At 50.2% G+C, this 22,908-nt stretch overlaps 7 protein-coding genes across 7 annotated transcripts; 3 read left to right on the plus strand and 4 right to left on the minus strand.

Moving 5' to 3' along the window:
• Nucleotides 1–1,895: 1,895 nt before the first annotated feature.
• On the minus strand, nt 1,896–3,014 carry CTAM01_14311 (uncharacterized protein; the record flags this gene model as incomplete). Its single annotated transcript, XM_060530312.1, has 1 exon — nt 1,896–3,014. The coding sequence occupies one exon, from the start codon at nt 3,012–3,014 to the stop codon at nt 1,896–1,898; it is 1,119 nt and encodes a 372-aa protein (XP_060375089.1).
• Nucleotides 3,015–5,035: 2,021 nt separating this feature from the next.
• CTAM01_14312 (fungal specific transcription factor domain-containing protein) lies at nt 5,036–10,138 on the minus strand (the record flags this gene model as incomplete). Its single annotated transcript, XM_060530313.1, has 15 exons — nt 5,036–5,084; nt 5,142–5,371; nt 5,429–5,980; nt 6,035–6,459; nt 6,514–6,845; nt 7,287–7,875; nt 7,936–8,107; nt 8,189–8,364; nt 8,438–8,586; nt 8,645–8,769; nt 8,822–9,393; nt 9,456–9,584; nt 9,666–9,718; nt 9,770–9,886; nt 9,981–10,138. Coding segments are annotated over 15 exons (3,828 nt in total), but the record flags the coding sequence as incomplete, so codon positions are not given.
• A 1,343-nt stretch (nt 10,139–11,481) lies between these two features.
• Nucleotides 11,482–11,830, plus strand: CTAM01_14313 (uncharacterized protein; the record flags this gene model as incomplete). The annotated part of the gene is made up of 2 exons (XM_060530314.1): nt 11,482–11,729; nt 11,779–11,830. The coding sequence occupies 2 exons, from the start codon at nt 11,482–11,484 to the stop codon at nt 11,828–11,830; spliced, it is 300 nt and encodes a 99-aa protein (XP_060375091.1).
• A 642-nt stretch (nt 11,831–12,472) lies between these two features.
• CTAM01_14314 (uncharacterized protein) lies at nt 12,473–12,952 on the plus strand (the record flags this gene model as incomplete). The annotated part of the gene is made up of 1 exon (XM_060530315.1): nt 12,473–12,952. One exon carries the CDS (start codon nt 12,473–12,475, stop codon nt 12,950–12,952), a length of 480 nt encoding a protein of 159 aa, XP_060375092.1.
• Nucleotides 12,953–13,162: 210 nt separating this feature from the next.
• Nucleotides 13,163–15,143, minus strand: CTAM01_14315 (uncharacterized protein; the record flags this gene model as incomplete). The annotated part of the gene is made up of 3 exons (XM_060530316.1): nt 13,163–14,313; nt 14,391–14,563; nt 14,623–15,143. The coding sequence occupies 3 exons, from the start codon at nt 15,141–15,143 to the stop codon at nt 13,163–13,165; spliced, it is 1,845 nt and encodes a 614-aa protein (XP_060375093.1).
• A 1,020-nt stretch (nt 15,144–16,163) lies between these two features.
• On the minus strand, nt 16,164–17,714 carry CTAM01_14316 (chitinase-1; the record flags this gene model as incomplete). The annotated part of the gene is made up of 1 exon (XM_060530317.1): nt 16,164–17,714. One exon carries the CDS (start codon nt 17,712–17,714, stop codon nt 16,164–16,166), a length of 1,551 nt encoding a protein of 516 aa, XP_060375094.1.
• A 3,229-nt stretch (nt 17,715–20,943) lies between these two features.
• On the plus strand, nt 20,944–22,666 carry CTAM01_14317 (cytochrome P450; the record flags this gene model as incomplete). Its single annotated transcript, XM_060530318.1, has 3 exons — nt 20,944–21,271; nt 21,324–21,359; nt 21,417–22,666. The coding sequence occupies 3 exons, from the start codon at nt 20,944–20,946 to the stop codon at nt 22,664–22,666; spliced, it is 1,614 nt and encodes a 537-aa protein (XP_060375095.1).
• Nucleotides 22,667–22,908: the final 242 nt, after the last annotated feature.

Raw genomic sequence — 22,908 nt, forward strand, 5'->3', positions numbered from 1 at the left:
TAATAAGGACTAAAAGTTTTTATAAAAAACTACTAAAGTTAAAGGTTTTTTAAGATCTATTCCGTCCTAAGCAAAGCCCCGGATAATTAAGAGATTAAAAATATCTTCTTTTTATTAAAAAATATAGAAAGTATTGCTACTTAATATATCCTAATTTTAGAGATTTTCTAAGCTCTCGTATCTAAAAAGAGCTTAATTTACTAATACTAGGACTATTAATAGCGCTACTATATTATATTATAGAACGGGGTAGTTCTACTTAGGGGTTCTAAATTTATTAAATAAATTAGCTATTTATTACGTCTAGCTCTTATACTAAAGTTATATACTTTAAATTTTCTAGGTTACGATTATTTTTTACGAATCTTTAATTAAATCGCTAAAAATAGTAATAGCTATTACTAGTTAGTTATCGTGCTTAAATAATCTCGATATTTTATAGCTTATAAGCTTTTAGAAATTAGTAAAGAGGGGGGTCTAACTTTATAAAATAGTTTAGTAATAAAAAAAGTACCTATTCTTCCCCTACTCGTAACGTAAAGTATTAAAAAGAAATAGTTTTATATTCTAGCTCTTTTATTAAAAATAGATAAATCTGTTTAAATAGCCTAAATAATTCTATTAAAAACTATAAGTCTAAGATTATACTTTTATTTTTTAATATCTTTAAGAATTCCGTTTTTCGTAAGAATATTCCTTATTTATTACTATATAATTAGTAATAAAAAGAATAAAGTACTACTTAAAAAGGAGGCTAATATAATAAACCTTATTATTTTATTTTTTATCTACCTCCGTTCCTATAACAAAGCTAAATACTTAGAAGAAATCCTCCGCTCTTACGACTATCGACTTAACTAATAATCTTTTATTTTTTATAATTTTATTATTATTAGAGTTAATATAAAAGCAGAAAAAGTCCTTAGTTTTAGTTAAAGTAGGTATAGGAGCGTGAGGCCGTAGTACGTACTCGTAAGTAGTTTAAAAATTGGGTACTATTACTCTTAATTTAATTACCTTATTATAAAGCTTATCTTAGTACTACTTAGGTATAATAGAAACTCTTATTAGTTATATAGGGTTATAAAAATAATCTTATATTAAATTTACGTAACGTATCGGTTTAAAATAGTACTATATATTATTATAATATTCGGGCCGTACTTCTTTAACTTAGTCTAATTATCTCGTTCTTAATAAGCCCCTCTTTTATATCCCTTAGCCTTAGCTATTACGATAATCTCTCTTAGGGTTTAGTATATTATAAATAATCCGATAAAAGTAAAAACTCTTATAAATATAAGTAGTAATAGTACTTATTTTAAAAATATTTATATAATCGAGTTAATAATAGCCTAGCTATTAAGTATCTACTTATAGTCTTTTTTATTTACTTATTTAGGTCGTTCTCTACTAGAAGTAAAAATAGCAGTTAACGAATTATATTTATTTATAGAGTTATATACGTACTTTTTAATATATTTAGCGCTAAGTATATAGCGCTTATATTAATAAACTAATAATAAGTACCAGCCTATATTATATAAATAATTACCTAGCTTACCTAACTTATTTTTAATATTATATAAGAATATATAAAGCGGCTAGGTAAGGGTAAGTAACGGAGTAAAGCGATTTTACCTAAATTACTTAGTTCACTACTACTGGGGAGGAGTTCTGGGCGCGAAACGGAGAAGATATCTTATCTGGTAGTGACACTACTCTGAATGCCAGAAGGGAACTTGGTGCTCTGGCGCGGCGATTTGTCGGATAGTTTTGAGGTTTGAGAGTGTTGCTTTATTAGTCCACATCTAGAAACATGTGTTTGTGACATGGTGCGGGCGTCGCGCTACGAAAGGCTTCGTGTCGACGACGATATTCTGGATGTTTTGCATCTAGCCGATGCTTTCTGTGACACATGTGCGGAAGCGCACCTTGACGTGGACAAAATCGATGTCCCAGTTGATGGTAACATTCTCTCCCATTTTTGATGCCAAATCTTTCGGTGGAGGGATCGCCATCCAGGGGCCTTCCTCGCCTTCCTCAAGCTCGTCCTTGGTGAATGCTGGAAACCAGAACGGCGACCTGACGCTTTGGGCCACGGATCTCGACAAAGAATCGATCTTCAGGTCGATGGAGTCGTAGTAGCCATCCGAGTACTCTGCATCCTGTCTGGACAGAATCCAAAATACCGTACGATGTGTTGGTTTCTCCGTTTCCTCGTTTTCTTTATTGAATGAGTTTGAGCCGTTGCTTGATGGCCGGATGAGCGAATCAGTGGAGTTGCGGCCCTCCACGTTGTCTGACTCATCATCTACTTGGTCGAATTCTAGCTCGTCGAATGGATCATCGATGGCTCTGTCCCTGATAGCCCCATTCTCGACCGTCCCATTCTCTGCGGTTTCATCCTCAGCTTCTCCATCATCAGCAGCTTCATCCTCCGGAGATTCCTCTTCGGAACTATACTCATCGGATAGATACTCGTCATATGGTTGCCTCTTGGGAGTATTGATATGTAGGGCGTCGGATTGTGGAGTGCTGCTCTTTGAAGAATTGCCCTCCGGGGTCATCTTCTTGGAAGCATCCTCTTCGGCCGTTTCCTCTTCGCAAGGCTCTTCGCCGGACAATTCCTCATCGCAAGGTTCGAGGCCCCAGTCGTAATCCTTGCCTTCTATCTCATCGTCTTTTGGATGAAGCTCTGCGATGTAGTATCTAGGTTCCAAGTAAAACTCGCGCCAAATCTTGGACTTGATCTTGTCAGGTAACTTCGCGAATTGGTGAAAAGTCGAATCTGGGATGGGCACAAGTTTGTATAATTGTGGTTTCTTTTGAAGCCTTCTCACGAGTCTGGCGCGTTTGGACTTGATCTTTATGGGAACCTCCGCGAACCTGTGATGATTCGGATCTGGAGGCGGACTTGAAAGGGGCATAAGCTCGTATGTGTCTTGATGCTCATCACCTTTCCTGTAGGGAAGGACGCATTTCGCCGGTTTCTTCAAGTCTTGGTTGCGCATTTTTCTGAAGGGGAGCGGCGGAGTGGGAGTAGCTTAGTTGGAAATCGTGTATGAATGCAGCATTGCAGGAACGCGCACGGCTGGATGTATCGTAGGGTAGAAACGACGTTGATTGCTAGCTGCAGTCAACGGTGCGATTTTTGAGACAGAATGTAAAGACGTTGAAACATTGGTTTTCTATTTTCCTTACCAGCCGCAAGGGACATGGGTATTGGTTCTCACTACCCTTCTGGTCCTTGAACGGAAGGTTTTACCAGCCAGGTTACATAGTTTTTCGAATTTTTTAATGCGTGGCTTTTCGACTTAATAAGACATCAGGGTCTTGTCCAATTTACATGTACTCACGAAGTCAAGAATCGTCGGAATGACAAATTTACTCTCCAGGAAAGGGAACAAATGACCTAGAAGGGCTGTTGACATCACCCAACGGTATGCGAAATCTGTATTTAGTAAGTTTCGATCAGTTTAACCTACTACATATATGAACAGGATCTGCTTGAAATACTATGACATAAATCCTCATATCCTTCTTCTTGAATGCTTAGGATCGACGCCTAAGCTACCACACTCGTAACATCGAGAAGAGATAATCAAACCCGAGCATGAGGTTGCACACTAGAGCCAGACGAAACGACAATTAGGTTAGAAGAGCACCATATTTAACGCCTCATAAGTGCCATTTTAGGCCATAACCCCGTCTTGACCGAGGCTTCAGAATTGGGCATAGTACACCAACATCCATGAAATGAATCCACCAAAGAAAAGTGCATCATAACCCAGCTCTCCTCATTGGAACTTGAAACCTGCAGGTTCCTTAGGTCATGTCGTCATCTGAAGATGACTCCCCAGACTCTGAAGATGAGTCTCCCGATGTGCAAGAGTTACCCGACGTAGATGGCTCTTCAGATGTAGAAAAAACTCCCGAAAAAGACGACTCCTTGTTCGACTTCCATGCACCAATAATCCCCAAACATCAGAGGCCATTGTCCGAATCGTAGCCGAAGCCTAGTTGGTGCGCTTTAGCGACGGTTCTTTCCAGCTTCTGAAACTTTCTGTAATACTGGGATGAAGAGGAGGCCATGCTGATATCGATTGAGGGCTCGTAAAGAGCCCAGTCGATTGTCGCATAAGACTGGGAGTCGGTAAGTGAGTGTCACGAATTAAGCCCAACGCGGTTCTCAAGAACTCAGTCGGTAGGGTTTTTGGTCTCCACATTTAAGGTCTACCACGTGGTGATTTGACAGGGGCTTTCAGAAGCGTTTCTCGACTTGATCTCGACTTACTCACTTTCAGTACTTTTGCCCTGGCCGCCTTACTTTCTGAATAATGCCTACTGCTTATTGAGCCAATTCTTTTATGAGAATTCTTCTCAACTTATTACTTATGGATTTGTAATCAAACATCGGGTTTCAACACTTAGTTTCCTCCTCGAAGCCCCGTTGAAGAAGTCAAAGTGTCCGCAGTGCTCGAACACGAGTACCTTGACTATGCATGCACGATAGAAGCCATTCCAGACTTCAGACGGCCCAATCCAGCTACTTTGGACGGAAAAGAAAAGCCAATTAAAATCTGTGTAAGTTTCATGATCATTGATTTAACATGACGGCAAAGTCACATCTCGGGTGTTGGAACATTGTGGCAATCAACGCTACAGTCGCAGGGCCATTTTCTGTTCCTCCAGTCGGTGCCGACCAGGATACAAGGTCGCGAAACTGGCTGCCTCTCTCAATCAGCCCGCATCAGCGGATCTGAGATCACGGCTTGGTGGCAGAGTGGTCTAATGCGCAAGACTAGAAATCTTGTTCCTTCGGGAGCGTCTGTTCGAATCAGGCCCAAGTCGATTTTTGCCATTTCTAGCAATCAACTTGACTTGGATTTGCGAGAAGAAGTGGTAGCAACCTTTAATTTTGCTCAGAAGTGCTCCGAAACTCATATTTCAGTCATTCGGAGCATACATTGCAGAGGGCAACGCCATTCAACCGGTTTCATTATTCATAGAAAAAGCATCGCTGGAGAAAGATCTAGAGCTTCCATGACGGCCCAACAGAAGTAATCTCATCATAAAGTAGTCTTGGAATGGAGCTGTTAGCGTTGAACGGCATTCATACAGAAGCAGTAGTAACTCACGTCGTCAGGAAGTCGGCGTAGTCCTCGCCCGTAACTTGCGGCCGCAGGTATTTCGCCGCCAGCTCGAACTTGTTGTTCGCCGGCGCAGACTTGAGCAGCTCCTTTGTGACGTCGTCGAGGACGTTGAGCATTGTTGTCTTGTCGAGTTTTGTGCCTTCAGCGGTGCTGACGCCGTGGTGTACCCAGTACCACAGTTGTGAGCGCGATACCTCAGCTGTTGCGGCGTCCTCCTGCAAGTCTGGTTAGTTGTGTCCCAAGAGAGGCCGAAAGCAGCGGTTGAAACGTACCATGAGATAGTTGATAGCACTGCAGCCCACACCACGAAGCCAACCCTCCATGTACGCCAGAGTAATATGCAGATTCTTCCTCACACCCTCGTCGGTAATCTTTCCGGGAACAACAGAGTTGATCAAATCGTCGCGCGTGACCTTCACCTCGGGCCTCTTGAAGATCTGGTTCGCGGTAGGCATGTGCTCGTTGAAAATCTCCGACGCAATCGACGCAAGCGCCGGGTGCGCAACCCAGGTACCGTCGTGCCCGGCCTTGACCTCGCGCAGCTTGTCGGCGCGCACGCTGTCCATCGCTTGGGCGTTCGCGGCCGGATCGTCCTTGCGCGGGATGAGGGCCGCCATGCCGCCCATTGCGTGGACGCCGCGGGCGTGGCATGTGCTGATAAGGAGCTTGACGTAGGCGTCCATGAAGGGGACGGTCATGCTTACGTCGGAGCGGTCGGGGAGAACGAAGCCAGGTCGGTTGCGGAAGCGCTTGACAAAAGTGAAGATGTAGTCCCATCTGCCGCAGTTGAGGCCTGAGCTATGATCTCTGAGCTCGTAGATGATCTTAGAGCATGTTAGTGGGGGGACTGGTTCTTGTAATGATTGAGTAATACGAACCTCGTCCATTTCGAAAACAGCGCTGATGGTCTCGATCAACACGGTAGCGCGGACGGTACCTCGTGAGATACCGATGTAGTCCTGCGACATGTTGAACACGTCGTTCCATAACCTCGCCTCGAGATGCGACTCCATCTTGGGCAGGTAGAAATAGGGGCCGGCGCCGCGGGAAATCAACTCTTTGGCGTTATGGAAAAAGTACAGTCCAAAATCAAACAGCGCGCCGGACATGGGCTGCCCGTCGACGGTGAAATGTTTCTCGTCCAGGTGCCATCCGCGCGTGCGGGCGATCAAAGTCGGAAGTGTGCGATCAGTTCTGAGCTTGTACTCTTTTTCGCCGAGCTTGAAGTCAACTTGCCGGCGGATGGCGTCGTAGAGATTGGCCTGGCCCTGAATCATGTTGTCCCATGTAGGACCATTTGAGTCTGATCGGTGTAAGTCAAAATACAACTGACTGTTTCACGGGCTTCCTATCTCACCTTCAAAATCAGCCATGTAGGCCCAAACATCAGAGTTGAGCGCGTTGACGACCATTTTCCTGTCCGTGGGTCCGGTAATTTCAACTCTGCGATCTACCAAACCAGGCGCTGGCTGGGCGCCTCTCCAGTTCTTATCATCGCGAACGTGCTTAGTCTCAGGGAGGAAATCTGGCAGGTGTCCGTTATCTGTGTCGATTTGACGTTGTTGGCGGAGACTGAGAAGGTGTTGGCGAGTCGGCTCGAAACTGCGGTGCAGGATTGCGAGAAAGTTGACGGCTTCCTTGGTGAGGATCCGGCGAGAAGCTTCGTTGCCGGCGCCAAGGATGGAGACGCTGTCTAATGTTGATTGAACCATTGTGAAATTTCTACTTGGATATTTGAATCAGATCTATTCAACGTTCGGTTTTAACTTCACAATACGGCTCTATAGTCACTCGTGATATCGAAGAGGCTATCGCCAGATATTAAGTACTCTTCTCACGGTTAATGGCGCATCATTGAAAGCTCGGCTCTATTCCGATGGTGTTCTGAATCATTGCGGAATTTGGTGAAGATTCTCGGCTCGGTACCCGAACCGGAGGCGGCCGTCATCCGATTGGCCCCACTCGCCCAGATCGTCCACCACGGTCGAACGGAGACGTTACACTTCGGACACTGTCTCAACGCAGAAGCAATTCATACGTCACTGGCGAACGATAATTCCCGAGTTATTTGCGTTGATTGATAATGTTTCGATTCCATTTAACATTATTTGTAGCGACTATGAACCATACCCTCCCGGTGCCATCATCTTTTCCAGCTCAGCCCAATCCAGCTGGTCAACTCCCGTTAAGGGGAGAGTAGGGTCGTTGAAACTATTATAGATACCCTCCGCCGCTTCCAGCCCAAAGGCTTGTTCCAGATTCTCATCCAAGTTCAGACCGAACAACGTGTCTGATCCATAGGTGTCAGCAGGTCCTCCAAACATTTCTCCCTCCCAAGACGGCACAGAGGAACTGGGCGTCGGCGTAGTCAAGGGCATCTGGGCCGGTGAAGGTCCCGACTGCTCCGGTAGTCCGGCCCCGGGTGTGTTCCCCACCTGGGGTACCCCATGGGACGCCCCGGAATCTCCCATCTGCAAGTCATGGTCCTTATCGAACGCTACCACATTGGCCCACACGTGTGCAGAAAACTGCCGAACATCCTTGAGACGCTGCGCTGCCGCCTGGTTTCCTGCAGAGGACAGATACTCCAAGAAATCAATGGCCTGGAACAGTTCTTGCGGTGGCGGCTTTTGACTATCCTGCTTGTGTGCGAAGCCGCGCATGATTAGGACGAAGGCGGCTGAAAAGGCAGCATCCAGATCGAAGAATGCAAATGGCGCTTCCTTTTGTTAGTAATTCGCTCTTCAAATTTGCCACCCGGGGAGAATCAAGCCCTTACCAATTTCTTCTTGCCTTTGCATAGCCATGAGGATGCGGATAATTCTCAGAGCCGACTCGTTGCACAGGAGGCACAGTTGTGAGATTGCCGAGGTCACAGCCTGCTTCTGTGTTTTCTGAACCTTGTCTTTGACCTTTTGAAGAAGAATTGGTCTGATGCAGAGAATGATGGACTAATTTGGGTCGTATCAGCACCCGTTTGCCTCGATAAAGCCAAAAGATTTGCCCATTGAGAAACGGCAGTTGGTGCTTACCTGAAATAACCTCAGATATAGTGATGCACCAGCTCTGGTGACCTCAAACTGCTTGTTGCTGAAGTCAATGGCAAGATCTGCCGGGATGGATCCGCCAATGTCGTGTAGTGATTGGAGCAAGTTTCTCATCTTCCTGACAAGATCGGCTTGCGATAGTGCGCCTCGACTATATAATGCTATTGATCACGATGATCAGCTGCGGGCCATACGAGTGACGACCAAAACGAACATATTGTAAAGTGGACTTACATGACATGATCTCTCCCGTTGTCCGGGCAATCTTGACGTTGACATTGAGAGGCTCTGGAGAATCAAACCCTGGAGAGGGGCCAGGGAGATCGAACGAAAGGTGCCTATCATCAACGGAAGCTGGGCGCCCGAGGCCTGCCGATATGCGCCTAGTTGTGCATAGACGATTAGCTTAGAAGTCTTGGTGGATTAGGGTGGTAGACTTACTGATCCAACATGTAGACAGTCCACCACACCCGCATTCTGTGTGCTCTCTCTGATGGTAGGCACTTTTGCTCTGAAAATGGCAAGTTGCAGCCCAGAGTCAGGGCAAGTCTAACTGTTGTTCCCACCTATAACTTGTTAGTATTTCATCTCATCCAGAATGAAAGAATCGGGACTTACGAAAAAGTACGCATCATTTTTCCGGTCGTTCCACTGCAGGTATGTCGTCGCCAGACACAGAATCTCAAGCCCAACTATGCCATACTCGCTGATGCTGTGAAGTGGCGGGAGCCTCCTCATAGCTTCAGCAAACCAGAACGCTCCCGGGGGTCCGCGAACCTCGCGCGGATCCTCCTCCATAAGTTTGCCCATGGCCATGACGAGAAGGTACAGTGTGAACCAGGGCGTGTCCATCTGTCGAGCTCGAGATGCTTGGCTGTTGAAAAGCAGCGTCATGTTGTCTGTGAATGTCCGCTGGTCTAAGAAGTGCTGTGTTACTCCCATGTAGGAGTTGAAGAGGTTCAGGAGACGATTAGACTCGGCCTCTTTGGGGAAGGCCTGGTGAGGGATGCCCTTGATCAACTCATTTGTTGAGGTCCATTCAGGGGTAAATGGCAGGTCACGCGGATCCTCGTTCTCCAGGTGTTCCGGAGCATCCTTCTCCGGAGAGTCTGGGTCTTTGCCATTGTTCTCGTGGAAGAGACTCCGCAACCGTTGCTCGAAGAGCGGGCCGGGAGCACGTTCTATGGATGCTGTTCCTTTCGCTTCAGTTTTGGTTCAGGATCCAGTTGCAGTCTGGGTGAGATCTACGCACCATAACTCGGAGGCGGTACCTCACCGGTAGGCTCAAAGGGTGCAATGCCTGGTGGACTCGGATTTGATGCCCCTGTTGAGACCCCCCGGGCGGGTGGCGAAGGTTGTGCTCGTGGTTGTCTGGCGAGCTCTGCTTGATATTAGACCGGATTCTTCCTACCGCAAGCAGTTGCCTGCAATTGCCTGAAAGGGATCAGCCGTGATAACTTACCCTTTATTTGGTCCTCATATCGGGTCAAGGTGGCTCTCAATTCCGAGACGTATCTGTTCACTGGCTTAGCAAGTTGGAGAAGTCCGACCTCGGAGCAGACTCACGCCTCTGAATATCTCTTTCTCCCATCGCCAAATTCACAGTCTAGGTTGTTTCGTGCACAATTCCTGCAAGGCTGCTCTCCCGAACACTTGACCTTGCGCCTACGGCATGTGTTGCATCTAAGCCGGCAGTCAGCATGGCAAACACGTCACAGCGGTGGAGTTTGGTGGGGGTGAATGAAGGGCGGGCGAATTGAGGGTGGTGGTGACTGACGCGTTCGCGGACCGTGCTTTGGCGGCAGCTTGCTGAGGCATCGCGCCTTCTTCCTCGACCTCGTCTTTGATGCGTCTTTTCCTCTTCCGGCTCGAAGAAGAGGCTCCTGACACCTTGTGAGACTGCTGCCCGTTCAGTTCACCGGTAAGTTTGCAAAGTCTTCATGTATGGAGGTCGCTGCGGCAATTGGAAGTGTGGGGCTGATAAGAGCCGAACTTGCCTTGGATGAGGGGTCTGGGGTCGGCGATAACGACCCCCGGTAGCTGCTACTCGACATTTTACTATGCGGTTTGGTAGCCCGGTTACTGCAAGTCATGTATGTATGCCACTTGATGCAGCAACTGAGTATAAGATTGAGCGCTGAAGAATGATGCGATGATCTTGTCAAGAATCTTCAACAAAGTGCTATATTATTTGTGTAGCTTCCCAAAAGGATAGTTTAAATGGAATGTTTGGAGCACTTGGCTTGTCAAAAAGAAAGATCCGCGACGTAACATGGCACAGAGGCGGCAAGACTGTCTTAATCACAATATTCGCCCTTCGGAAGCCATCCGATCCGCTTGTAGCCAGGACCCACCATCGGCTTCCAGCTCCGAACATCGCTGATAAGACGCACCAGCCAATAAGGTAGGCTGGAAGAGAGCTTGAACAAAAAATGCCGTTCTAAAGGACACTCGACCTTAGTCTTAGTTTCTTACGACGCGGGGTGCCCTTTTTATAGATGAGATAGATCAAGGGCAGAGAAGCCGAAATGATTGAACGTCGGTTCCCTTCCGAGAGACAGACTGCCGGTCTTGGCCGATGTCCGACACTGTCTTGTGGGGATAGCCGGAGATCTCCTTTACCAAAGTTGTCATGGTAGTGATCAATCTACCAAATCGAAAATAAAACACAACGTTCTCCCTCCTATGGTTCATATTCCCGACTGTCGTTGCTCTATGTGGTCTCACTAGCAGGCAATTGCTGTGCACAGATTCTGCTCACTCTACTATGCTTGGCCTATTCGAGACATTCGGCCAGGACATAGGTATCTTTAGTTTCGCCTTCATGTTCGCTTATCATAGCGCACCTACCGGCCTAAGTGGAAACCAACCGTGAGTAACGCAAGTAGAATATCTAGTCTTATGTTTGCAGATTCGAGAGGTATCCTGCACTCCACGTGTCGATTACTAACGTAGTGGTAGGTGTAGCAAACCTCACTGCAAGCATGGAGGATTGCAATTTTAGGTCGATCACATCTATCACTTGCAGGCCATGATGATATAGCCTGAACTTTTCGTCGGCGTTTTGTAGTCGAAGCCATACGCACGTAAATGACAGAGCTACATGACGTAACTCCCAAGTTCACAATATGAACTTGAGTTGGGAAGACGAGCCCAGTAGTGACTTTGCCTGCCGCATTCAATTTCACTGAGTCGCTTATGCAAAGTCTCAGGTCCAATAAAGAGGATGAACTCGGCATAGCCTTGAGCTACGCTGTTGTTAAGCAACAAGACGACTTATGGGCGCCGAAGTTACGTACGCATCAATCTGTATCCAGTCCGGGCTGATCCCAAAAGCCATTGAGGCCGGCAAACACTGCACTAATATTCTGAGTGAAGTTCGGCATTTCCTTCAGGCCCGTATCAAAGCCATTGTTGCATCATTGAATACCACTGGCCGCAATCTCTTACCCCGAGGTTTGGCAAAGATCCAACAGCGCTTTTGTGCTGTACGTCACCCTAGCCATCATATCTCACTGAGACTAAGGTAATAAGTATAAGGGAACATGTTCGCTGGACTGTCTTATCATGAACAGCTCATCGAAGTTGACTCTCGGCATCGGATCATCCGCCAATGGAGTAAGATGACGCTGAAAACAGCCTATTGGTACGAAAGTAAACTTGGTCAGCTACACAACGTCACTATGTCATTTGACTTGACACTTGACCCATATCTGTTGAATATGGCCATTCATCATGCCTTTACGTGATGCATATGGGTCTTACTGGCCCGTGATTAGACGGCTTCAGGGAAGAAGTAAGCAATCCTGACAGAATTCCTGTTATGCGAGTGTCGAACAATACGCCAACTGAAAAACATGCTATTAACTCTCCTTGAACAGTAATTGCAGGCGGCTTGATATCAAGTGATCAAAAATCCTACCGGGTATACCGTATGGCCTTTGGTTGACAAAAGTTCTCAAAGGAACATCGTATGCAGCCTTCGAATAAAATGCCGAGTGTCTCATGCCTAATGCAGAAAGAGGCGTAATTAGTACGCTAATCACCATTTCGCGGGGTGTGTGGACTGCCAATGGTTCTGGAGCTAATAATAGGCTGACGTGAGATGAAAGGAGTCTGAATCCTGTGAGTTCATTGAGACACCTGCCAGGAATGCATAATTATAAGAAGATGCCAACACATCAGTGATATTCGAAGGTACTCGCAGGTGATTCTCCTTCACCTTTTCACTCTCAATTCAACGCAAATCGCTGTACCGAGTCCTCAAATATGGCATTCCGACAAAGAGTCGAGGCGACCATCAAGTCCTTCTTCGAGGCATACACAGACGGCGAAAAGCATAATGACGCCTCAATCATCAACCGCGAGGTCAGCCCAGACTGCACCCGCCAACTGCTCCCCCGTTCCATGACCAAAGCGTTTGGCATACCGGGCGATTTCATCCTCGACAACGCGGCCTACCAAACACAGTTCGCCAAGGACATCGCCGTCTTCATAGTCGGGGCCACTACTACTTCAAACCTCGTCGTCGACTCCGAAGCTCGAAAGGCGGCACTTACGTCCTCTTCGGATATTAAGTTCAAAGACGGCTCAGAGAATCTTCAATTGGAATTCAGTTGGTTCTTTGACTTCAACGAGGACGGTTCCAAGGTCACGAAGGTTATCGAGTTCTGCGACAAGGATTCAGTGATGCTCATGCATAGCAAGGTCAGTGCGAACGAATCGCACGTCCTAGATGCTAAGACATGATGAGGTTTCTGTACGGCTAGCTAGATCGTTGTAGAGTCATCTCTTGGTAGGAGCTTCCATGCCATATCTCCATCATGAATTCTTGCCATCATGAATTCTTGATATCATTGCACTCCATACCTCAATTACTTGACATGCCTGCATCGTGTCCTCAAACCGAGCCCTAGAACAGGGTCAGGTATACCTAACAAATCACTCATTCGCGCTTCCTCAGGGCGAATGGGTTCCATCGGTCTTGACCTCTTGCGCGAACCGGATGACGCCTGTCCTGTCAGCCTTGAGCTGAACCGGAACATCTCCGACCAGTCTCTTGAGGCCGCCAGGCTCAACTATGCCGCCAGCAGCTTTCTCTCTGATTTCATCGTCCATGTTCATGCATACTGGCAAAAGTACGTCGGACTTCCATGGCAGCAGCCCTTTCCTTTTCGTTCGCAGAACCTCAACTACGAGATAAATCACCGACACAGCGACCAGGGCGACAGAGTATACGATCCAAGCCCAGCGCACTACAATGACAACCTGGGTAGCCATCACGGTACCTCTGAAAGCGTCGTTGCCTGTAGTGTCGTTACTGTTCAGGCGTACGTCGTTGGTCAAGCTTCTTGTAAGTCTCTCCATCCAGCTGCCGACGTCCCCGAAACTGGCGTGCATTCCGTCCGCAAAGGGAGACGCCGAGGTGAAGACAATCCCCAAAGTCCCATCGGCGCTGACGTTTCCTATAATGTTTGTCTTTGCGTATGCTTTCATGGCGTACATCTGAAATGGACCCATTCCGTAGCTCTTGCCTGCCTCGGTATTGAAGTTGGCCGGGATGTTCACGAATGTGACATTTCTCCCGGTGGAAGTCGAGCCTTCATCCACCTCACTCCAGGTATCGACAATCTCGTCCTTCAGCTGTCCGGACTCTACGCTGATATTCCTCGCCTGGAGGCAATACCACAGAGCACACTCAGCCGCGCGGGAGTCATCAAGTGGGGTCGTCGCCGGCATCCCGCCAGGAATACCGAGACCGCTGAACTGCGCAATCAGATTGGGCGCGTCCGCCTTGATCATTCGAGGATCTGTGGATTGGAAGGTGCGGTTCGAGCCAGTGCTGATGTTGAACACGGGCATCCAGTCGGATCCTGTGCCGCAGTAGCCACTAAGACGCGCACCGTCAGGCGCAGTCACAATGCAACTCGCAGAAGAGCTTCGGTTCATTTTGATCTCCGATGTTAGGTCGACACAGGAGCCGCAGACACCGACGGTCGGAACGATGGGCCAAGTGCAGTTACCAGTGGGGCAGGTCACTTGCGGCAAGTTGACTTCCGTAGACATGAATCCGGTGTACATGGCAAGTTTCGTGGGTGATAGGGGGTTCCCTGGGAAAACATTAAGTGTCATGATCATGCGACGAATAGAAGAGTTGTGTCTCCAACTCTAGAAGAGAGCGGCTTACAAGAGTTTGAGTATCCCGACACCGTGCTTGCCCATTGACTTCTGGCAACGGTACCTGCTTCGCCTTGCGTGTTGCTCATAACCTGGTCTATCCTCAAAGTGATCAGTTGCTGGGAGAAGAAACCCAAAGCAAGGGACAACATTGTCAACACAGCTCCAACGCAAGCAATGTGCCTAAGATCCTTGTCAGCATTGGTAGATTTCTGGTGTAATCAATACGATTCAAGACCTACGCTCCCTTGAACCTCCACATCAACTGCAAGCTACCCCATGAACCTCTCGAGGCGTCGTCGATCAGCGTAAAGTCATCCAGTCTATGGTATCCACCCTTCTTTCCAGAGAAATGATTCCATTTCGCCTGGCTGAGAATGGCACCCACAGCAATCATGAAGGTCGCGCGGCAGACGGTAGACAGAATCGCGATCAGACCGTTGAGGGTCAGGATCGTGCTTGGCCATGCATCTTGCGGCTTGCCATCGTACTGCCACAGGACGATTGCCTGAGCGACGAGACTTGCAACGGCGAGAAAACAACATCCTATTTCCATGTACCACCATCTCAAAGTCGAGTATGTGTGAGGCTCCCCCACGCTGTCAAGGGTGTTCTCTCTGGCTGGTAAAATGTCATAATCACCCAGATGAGATTCCACGACTTTGGGCACGGTTTTGTGGGAAGTTCGATGCCCTGCCTCATCTTGATGGATCAGCTCATCCTTCTGCGGGCCGTTCGTCGACCGATGAGCTTGAGAAATCATTGTCGATACTATTGAACTGCGCGATCGTCCGAGTCAGGGCTGCTCGTTTGCGGGAGCTAGAACCTAGGGTCGTGGAAGGTTATTCATGAAGGGATCATTAAGATGTCAAGCCCACAACGCGAAGGAACCTCTTCCCTAGCGTATTTTGCGAGGATAGTGTCTATCTTAAAGTTTTTGAGTTTGGGCTAAGCCTGCTGCCTGGTACATGGCCTGATGGGCTTGTCGTTGTGTCTCTGAAAACCCTGGCCAGATTCCGAGCTGAACTGCGACAGCCGCCAGCTATCGCACTGAAGGAATCGAAGGATCTAATGATGCCATGTGATATGGGTTGTTACCCCTGGCGCATGCATACAAGCTGACAACCAGGTCCCCTGTAAATCAGGAATTCGTACCTTTCTACCAATCATGCAAGACGAGAAGAGTTTGATATTCCGGGGCCCCTTGATGACTGCATGCATTAGTACCACGGCTGGCAATACGACCCTCCTACCTTTTCCTCTTATTCCACAATGCAGTACGGATAGAGCTGAGACTTTATCTTTTCGTCGTAACCCAATTTTGCTAGCCACGCGTAGGACAAAACCGGGAACCTTCAGGCAACAGTTGAAGGATGTATCCACAAGTTGAGTGCAGCTCAACATCAATTGGGTCATCATTGCATAGTAAAGTAGCCGAAAAGGGAAGAAGCGATTTCGAGTAACAGCGCTGTTATTCTCAGATTTTCTCAAAGAAATGCTATGATACAATGCCCACAAAAATCTCAACCAATATCTACAAAGCAAAAATGACTAGCCAAGTGATCACCGCCATCGTCGTCAACTGTCCCATGTCTCGTGTCAACATCCACCTTTTCTTTCTTTCTCTGCTCTCAATGCTTGACAGCCATGGCCCAATGTCTCCTGGTAAGACAAACCCAGACTCAAGATGGTATCAAATTCGCTGCTGCTGTGCGGGCTGAACCGATGACTTCAAGTCTTATCGTTGATGATCGTCTTCGTGACTCTCTAGCGAGAGAGCTATTTAGGCGCTCTGGGTAGGAGCGGGAGGAGCTCCGGAAGGAGGAGGGCCGGTGGGAGTGCCGGTAGGCTTGGGAGGGGGGGTTCCGCTAGGAGCAGCACCCTCAGCTTGAGCACCGCTGGGACGAGGAGGAGGGGTGCCAGAGGGAGGAGCGCCGGAGGGAGGAGTGCCGGAAGGCTTGGAGGGAGGGGCGGACTCGGCGCGCTTCTGCGCAGGAGCGGAGGGTGCGCCGGAAGGAGGAGGGCCGGTGGGGGTGCCAGTGGGCTTAGGGGAAGGGGTGCCGGAGGGGGCAGCACCCTCGGCCTGAGCACCGGAAGGTCTAGGGGGAGGAGTTCCAGAAGGAGCGCCGGAGGGGGGAGCACCGGAAGGAGGAGCGCCAGTGGGCTTGGTACCGGTAGGAGCAGCGTCCTCGGCGCGGCGAGCATTGCCGGTAGGAGCGGGAGCACCGGATGGAGGGGCACCAGAGGGAGGAGCACCGGAAGGAGCGCCGGAAGGAGGGGGGCCGGAAGGCTTCACTCCAGAAGGCGGGGGACCGGTAGGCTTAGGACCGGCGGGGGCAGACTCGTCAGCGCGCTTGACGTTGGTGGGCTTAGGAGCGCCGCTGGGAGGAGCACCAGAAGGAGGAGCACCAGAGGGAGGAGGGCCACTAGGGCGAACTCCTGAAGGGGGAGGTCCAGACTCGCCAGAGGGCTTGGCCGGGGGAGCAGACTCAGCACGGCGAGCATTGCCAGTAGGAGCGGGAGCACCAGAGGGGGGAGCTCCAGAAGGCGGGGCACCTGAAGGAGGAGCGCCAGAAGGAGGAGGACCGGAAGGCTTCACTCCGGACGGGGGAGGGCCGGTAGGCTTGGGGCCTGCGGGAGCAGACTGGGCGCGGCGGGCATTGCCGGTAGGAGCAGGGGCACCGCTGGGAGGAGGGCCCGAAGGAGGAAGGCCGGAGGGGGGTGCGCCGCTCGGAGGAGGACCGCTGGGGCGAACGCCGGAAGGAGGAGGTCCAGACGGCTTAGCACCGGAGGGCTCAGCACGCTTGGCGTTGCCAGTAGGAGCGGGTGCATCGCTGGGGGGAGCACCAGAGGGAGGAGCTCCAGAGGGAGGAGGACCGCTCGGGCGGACGCCGGAGGGAGGTGCACCGGACGGGGGAGCACCAGTGGGCTTAGCACCGGCCTCCTGAGCACCGAAGCCGCCGTGGCCGCCACCACTGGGCTGAGCGACGCCGCTGGGGCGAGGAGGGGGAGTGCCGCTCGGGGGAGCACCGGAAGGTGCGCCGGAGGGCGGGGGCCCAGAGGGCAGGGCAGAGTTCTGGCGACGGTTCATCATGCCACGGAAGCGGCGCTGCTGCTGAGCCGGGGGTGTGCCGGAAGGTGGGGCACCGCTGGGAGGCAGGCCGGTGCCGGAGGGGCGCGGGGGAGGAGTGCCGCTCGGGGGAGCTCCACTGCCGTGGGGCGGGGGAGCCAGCCCAGTGCCGGACGGGGGCGCACCAGAAGCCTGGGGCGCCGGCGCCGCTGAGCTGATGGCCGCGATGGCGGTAACAAGGGCGAAAATGAGGTTGGAACGCATCCTGGCGAATGATTGAAGTGAAGTTGTTGAAAAAAAGGGTGAGGTCGAGGTAAAAAAAAATGAAAGAAGGGGGGTTGCGGTAGAACAAGTGAGGTTGTTGAGGAAAAGAAAGAAGATGCAGAAGAGATAAGATGAGATGAGTGTGGTGATGAGAAGGAAAAGAAGAGTCTGGATCAGTTGGATATCCGATGCGTTTATATCTTTTCTCGAGACTATACTGACACCGATGACGGGATGATTTAGCTCGAGTTTCTCGACTTACACCCAAGTGACATGCTCAGCACGTCTTCGAGTCGAGGAGTTGACGACAACGCGGCTCAGCTCCGCAATTCGATGTCCCAGTGGCTCCATCGCGGGCTGGGCCCATCAGGGAATATTCCGTGACGCTATGATCGACTCTCGAGAAAGCACGGAGAAAAGCCCCATTGTCACTGTGGGGAGCTGTTCCAATGCTTGACTGAACATAGTATGCTGTGGCATGTCTGCTTGCGCGGCTTTCCGTCTTGGTTCATCGTTGGCCCAGCCGCGATAGGGCGGTGTCAAGTTGAGTGAGATGGCTCCATGAAGCCCCGACAAGGGACACCAGGGTTTACACAGCACAGTAAGCCACTTTGGGGCCTGGTAGTATCCAGCAACGGGGGACTACAGGAGGTGTTCGTCGGGTCTAGTGCGTCTGAAAGTTTGGTAACGATTGGCCTTGAGAGACCGTTTGTTTCGAAACGTCTGGTTTCGACGCTGTTAACGCCTGTCACTGACAAGTTGTTCTGGCCCCCTAATCCTATGCAGGGACAAACAGGCCAAAAAAGCTCTCCCGAGACAGCCCTTGGGGCTGGGACACGCAAGCCCGCCCACTTCCCGAATTAGGATCCCGGGTAGCGCCCCGAAGGGCTGCGCCGGTGGCCCGGGGCCAGGGGCGGGTTAGTCGACCGCTTTGAGGAATGTGGCGACGGAATTGCTTGCGTTGACACCAATTGTCACTTTTTTGGCGACTTCATCCTCCAAATTGCTTGCATATTGTACAAACATCGGACGATGATGGCCGAAGTTTCCCAAAAGGGAGTTTTCGGAGTTGTCATGCACCAGACCCTTGAGGCCGGGAAAAAGAAGAACTAGCATTTGCGTGTTTGCGACTCAAAGCGAGATCAAAGGGAGTGAGGCAGGCTGGGAAAAGAAGCGCTAGAAACTACGGAAGATGCCATCGCCCCCCTATGCTCCCTTACAATGGAGCTTGCCTCGATGACGTGGACTCTCAGCTCCCTACCAGCCAGTTGTCCAGCTTTAGGTTTGCGTACGCACCTCTGAGCCTGATGTTCTCAGCCTGCCGTACGTATGTTGCGTGCATCTATTCTTGGAAGGGAACATGTTCGTCACAAAGTTGAGCTGGTTTTCGAAAGGCTCATCCCGATTGGGATTGACGTGCTCCAATCATTGTATCCAGTTGTAGTAAGATGCTTCAGTGGAGTTGCAGAGTCGATGAAACCGTTAGCTCAATTTACTCCAACAGGGCGACGTACACCACAATCAATTTGATTCAAGCTCACCAAGAAGCGTCGATCAACCGAGATGTGGGATCAAATTGACGAGACATGGGTCGGAGCTGTTTGCAAGTGTCCGCCTTTCACGCCAATCATTGGTGTTTGTACCGTGGTATTATCTGTGTAGAGCTTTAGCCTCGTGCAGTTGAAGCATAATTGACGGCAGTCTCTGGAGCATCACACCATTACGGAGAATATGAAGCCATGTTCAGATCGACAACTAAAGTTTCTCCATCCAATAGTTGCCCCGTTTGCGGGTTTTCTTTAGATGATGATTTTCAGCTTCTTGTCTCCCCGTAGCGGGATTTGCCGTTCCAACCTAGACTCTGCGTGCCAAAGGTAATGTTCGACGGAGGCTACGAGTACATGTGATTCCAATGATCTTCAGGAGGTTTCATCGAATTTCTTCTTCATTGCCAACAAAGTGCCATTTTACGGAAGTTGGCTTCCGTTTAGCAATTTCTTTTCATCTTCGACAAAAAACAACTTGGACACGATGATACATGAGAGATCAGAGATGTTCTTCCACCAATCTTTCAGGCCAGGGTCAAAGGCGTGATGAGAGATAATATGATCCGTCTTATAATTCGGCTAAAGCTTTGAAACATTCTAGGATGACGGGATTCCAAAGATAAAGCTATTTTGAACTTTCCAGGGTCTCGGGAGTGCTTGGGTATTGGAGGCGAGTTGACGTGGCACACCAGATCGATGATCAATTCCAGACGGACGAACGAGGTCTGAGAGCGAATTTCACTGCAACGGTAATCTTTCTTGGCCGATCCAGGATGAACCGGGAACGGAGCTGTCATCGGAACTTGGAAGTGTCACTTGCCTTGTAGCCGCCAGCTCGAGTAAGTCAGTAACTTGATTGTTCATGGTCTGTTGGATCCCCTATCTCCCCGGACATACGACGACTGCAGAAGGGCAGTGTTTACTCGGACTTCAAAAACCGACAAAACCAGCGACGGGAATAGCAACACTAGAGACCGACTACAATTCTCATAGGAATCACATCACAGTGAGTACTGTTAATCCATCATGGCCTGCGTAGCGTGAAAGTTCGGCATCCAAAGCCGGAGGCAACCCACAGACGGTCCATCGAGCGAGCTATGGCCCATGGGAGCTTCCCCAGCAGCGAAACGGCAGGGCCCACCCCTGAGACGGCGCATAAGAGCCCTATGTGATCCCAGCCGCACAAGCGTAAGCTTCCCAGGTCCCGTCTAAAGCAGACCAAGAAATCTAGCCCCGAGCGAAGCCCTTCTCCCGCCTTGCCTTGCCATTCAAGTCGTAGCTGAGGTAAAGATGCAAAACACCGTAGCACTACCTACGGATACACAGTCGAGACTAAGGTAGTAGGCATGAATGTATCTGTAAAGAATGCAAGGGAAACCCAGCGGCGACGCCCGAAAGCCAATTGGCTCAGCCCCCTATTCGATTCCCCGTTCCGGACAGTGGGGCCGGTCCGAAAGGCGTGTGCGCGCCGCAGCTCTCCCACCAGCGCCCCCCGCGAAATTTTTCTCTGCTTTGCGGCGCGCCGCTTGCTGCAAAGCCACAACCGCCGCATCACGCGCACCCTGCCTCCCTCACATATTCACCCACATTATCCGTATTACCTCACTCATCCTACCTTACCTTGCATCTCGCCCCCGTCCAACCCCTTATCGCGCGCTCCCGTCCGAAGCGCCGGGTTTGCGATGCCTTCTCCGGCGCTCGGAGGATACAGCCCGCTGCTCGGCGTCTACGGCGTAGTATCGTTTCTCCGTAACGTAGTGCTACTCACGTCATCCTCACTCATTCTCGTCGCTTTCATTGTCGTTGGGTACCGTCTGTTTCTTCACCCTTTGGCTCGCGTACCTGGGCCCAGACTCGCTGCCATTTCCAATGTGTGGTATGCTTACCACGTTCGCAACGGGCGTATGCTCACGCTGGGGAAGACGCTTCATAAGCGGTACGGGCCGGTCGTGAGAGTTGGGCCGAATGAGGTTTGGTTCGATTCTGTAGATGCATTCAAGCACATTTATCGTATGTTGACTGTATCTTGTGAAGGTCTCATCTCATGCTTACTCGGTTACAGGAGCCGGTAGTGGTTATGAAAAGTCCGATTTCTATTGTACGTTACGACGATCCTCATCTCATTTCACTCCCCCAGCTTACACAAAGTCTACAGTGTCAACTGCCCTCCAAAGACCAGACATCACCTTTACACCCTTTCCGAACTTTTCGTCCCCAGATACACTAGACTTACTATCCGAACGTAACACGCAACGATACCGCTTACAACGGCGTCTCATCGGACCGCTCTACCAGACAGCATACCTCAAACGGCACGAACCTGCTCTCGACGCAGTCCTAGCTCGAGTGATAGCCACGCTCCGTTCTCTCAACGGCGCCGAGGTAGACCTCAAGGAATGGATGCACATCATAGCCGTCGAGTCCCTCTCAGCTATCGTCCTAACCTGGTCACCAAACTACCTCCGCGACCACACAGACCACTCTTCCAGCACCCACGGCTACCTCGGCTGGCGACGCAAATCCGTCTTTGGGCTCTTCCCTCTTGCCGTGAAGGCAGAGCTGTTCTCCAAAGCATGCGGGAGAACGTTTGCTAACCTCTGGCGCGTGACGTACAAGACGCCAAAGAACTTTAAGCCATTCTTCACCGGCGTCTACCGGCAGGTCTCGCGGAGGGTCACCTCGTCCCTGGCGAACAAGCCGGTCTCGAAGAATGATCGCAAAGAAGACTTCCTCGTGGATCTGATTCAGCTACACAAGGACAAGCCCGAATTCACGGAGCAGTATCTCCGTCGGATGGCCATCACTAATTTCGGGGCCGGACATGAGACCATGTGTTCCGCGTTGACGTCCATCATGTCCATGATCGGATCACACCCTGAGGCGCAGAAACGGATTTCCGAGGAAGTTTGCTCCGCGGCCGAGGACCCAAAGGTGTATGATAACGCCATCCGCTTAGACTATACGCAAGCAGCCATTAAAGAAGCGCAACGGTTATATCCTGTCCTCGGGATGGCTCTGCCCCGCACGGTGCCCCCTGAAGGACTTACAGTCCATGGAAAGACCTTTCCATCCGGGACTACTGTCGGCTGCAACCCTGTCTCACTACACAGGAACCCTTTAATATTCGGCCCAGACGCGGAAGAATATCATCCGGACCGCTGGCTGGACACGGAAAGGGACCTCAAGGGTATGGAACGGTTTAATCTTACTTGGGGCGGGGGCGGAAGGATGTGTCCCGGACGACACCTCGCGGAGCTCATCGTTTACAAGACGATACCGGCGCTTCTGGAGCACTTTGATTTGGAGGTTGAGATGCCGCCTGAAGCAGAGATACATTACTACTTCATGGCGATGCTCACTGGGGTGAAAGCCCGGTTTTTGCCCAAGCAAGCAGGAAATTCATGACGGACTGTTACAGCAGCTAGAGTTTGGACAGGCGCCCTCATGAAATGTATGAACAGTGTCATGAGTAAACCATCGATACGGCTTATGTTGGAATGGCTGAGACATGAGAGATGACACGAATGACATGAGACACTACATAGAGGTACCAGGATAGACAAAATGATCAACCAGAGACATAATGGAAGTGAAGGGGATGAGTAGTTGATTCCTGCTCTATATGTGGCCCGAGCTGTATTGTTTGG

This window comes from Colletotrichum tamarilloi, assembly GCF_030869305.1.
Source record: "Colletotrichum tamarilloi strain Tom-12 chromosome Unknown Scaffold_119.1, whole genome shotgun sequence".
In the NCBI taxonomy this organism is placed as follows: domain Eukaryota; kingdom Fungi; phylum Ascomycota; class Sordariomycetes; order Glomerellales; family Glomerellaceae; genus Colletotrichum; species Colletotrichum tamarilloi.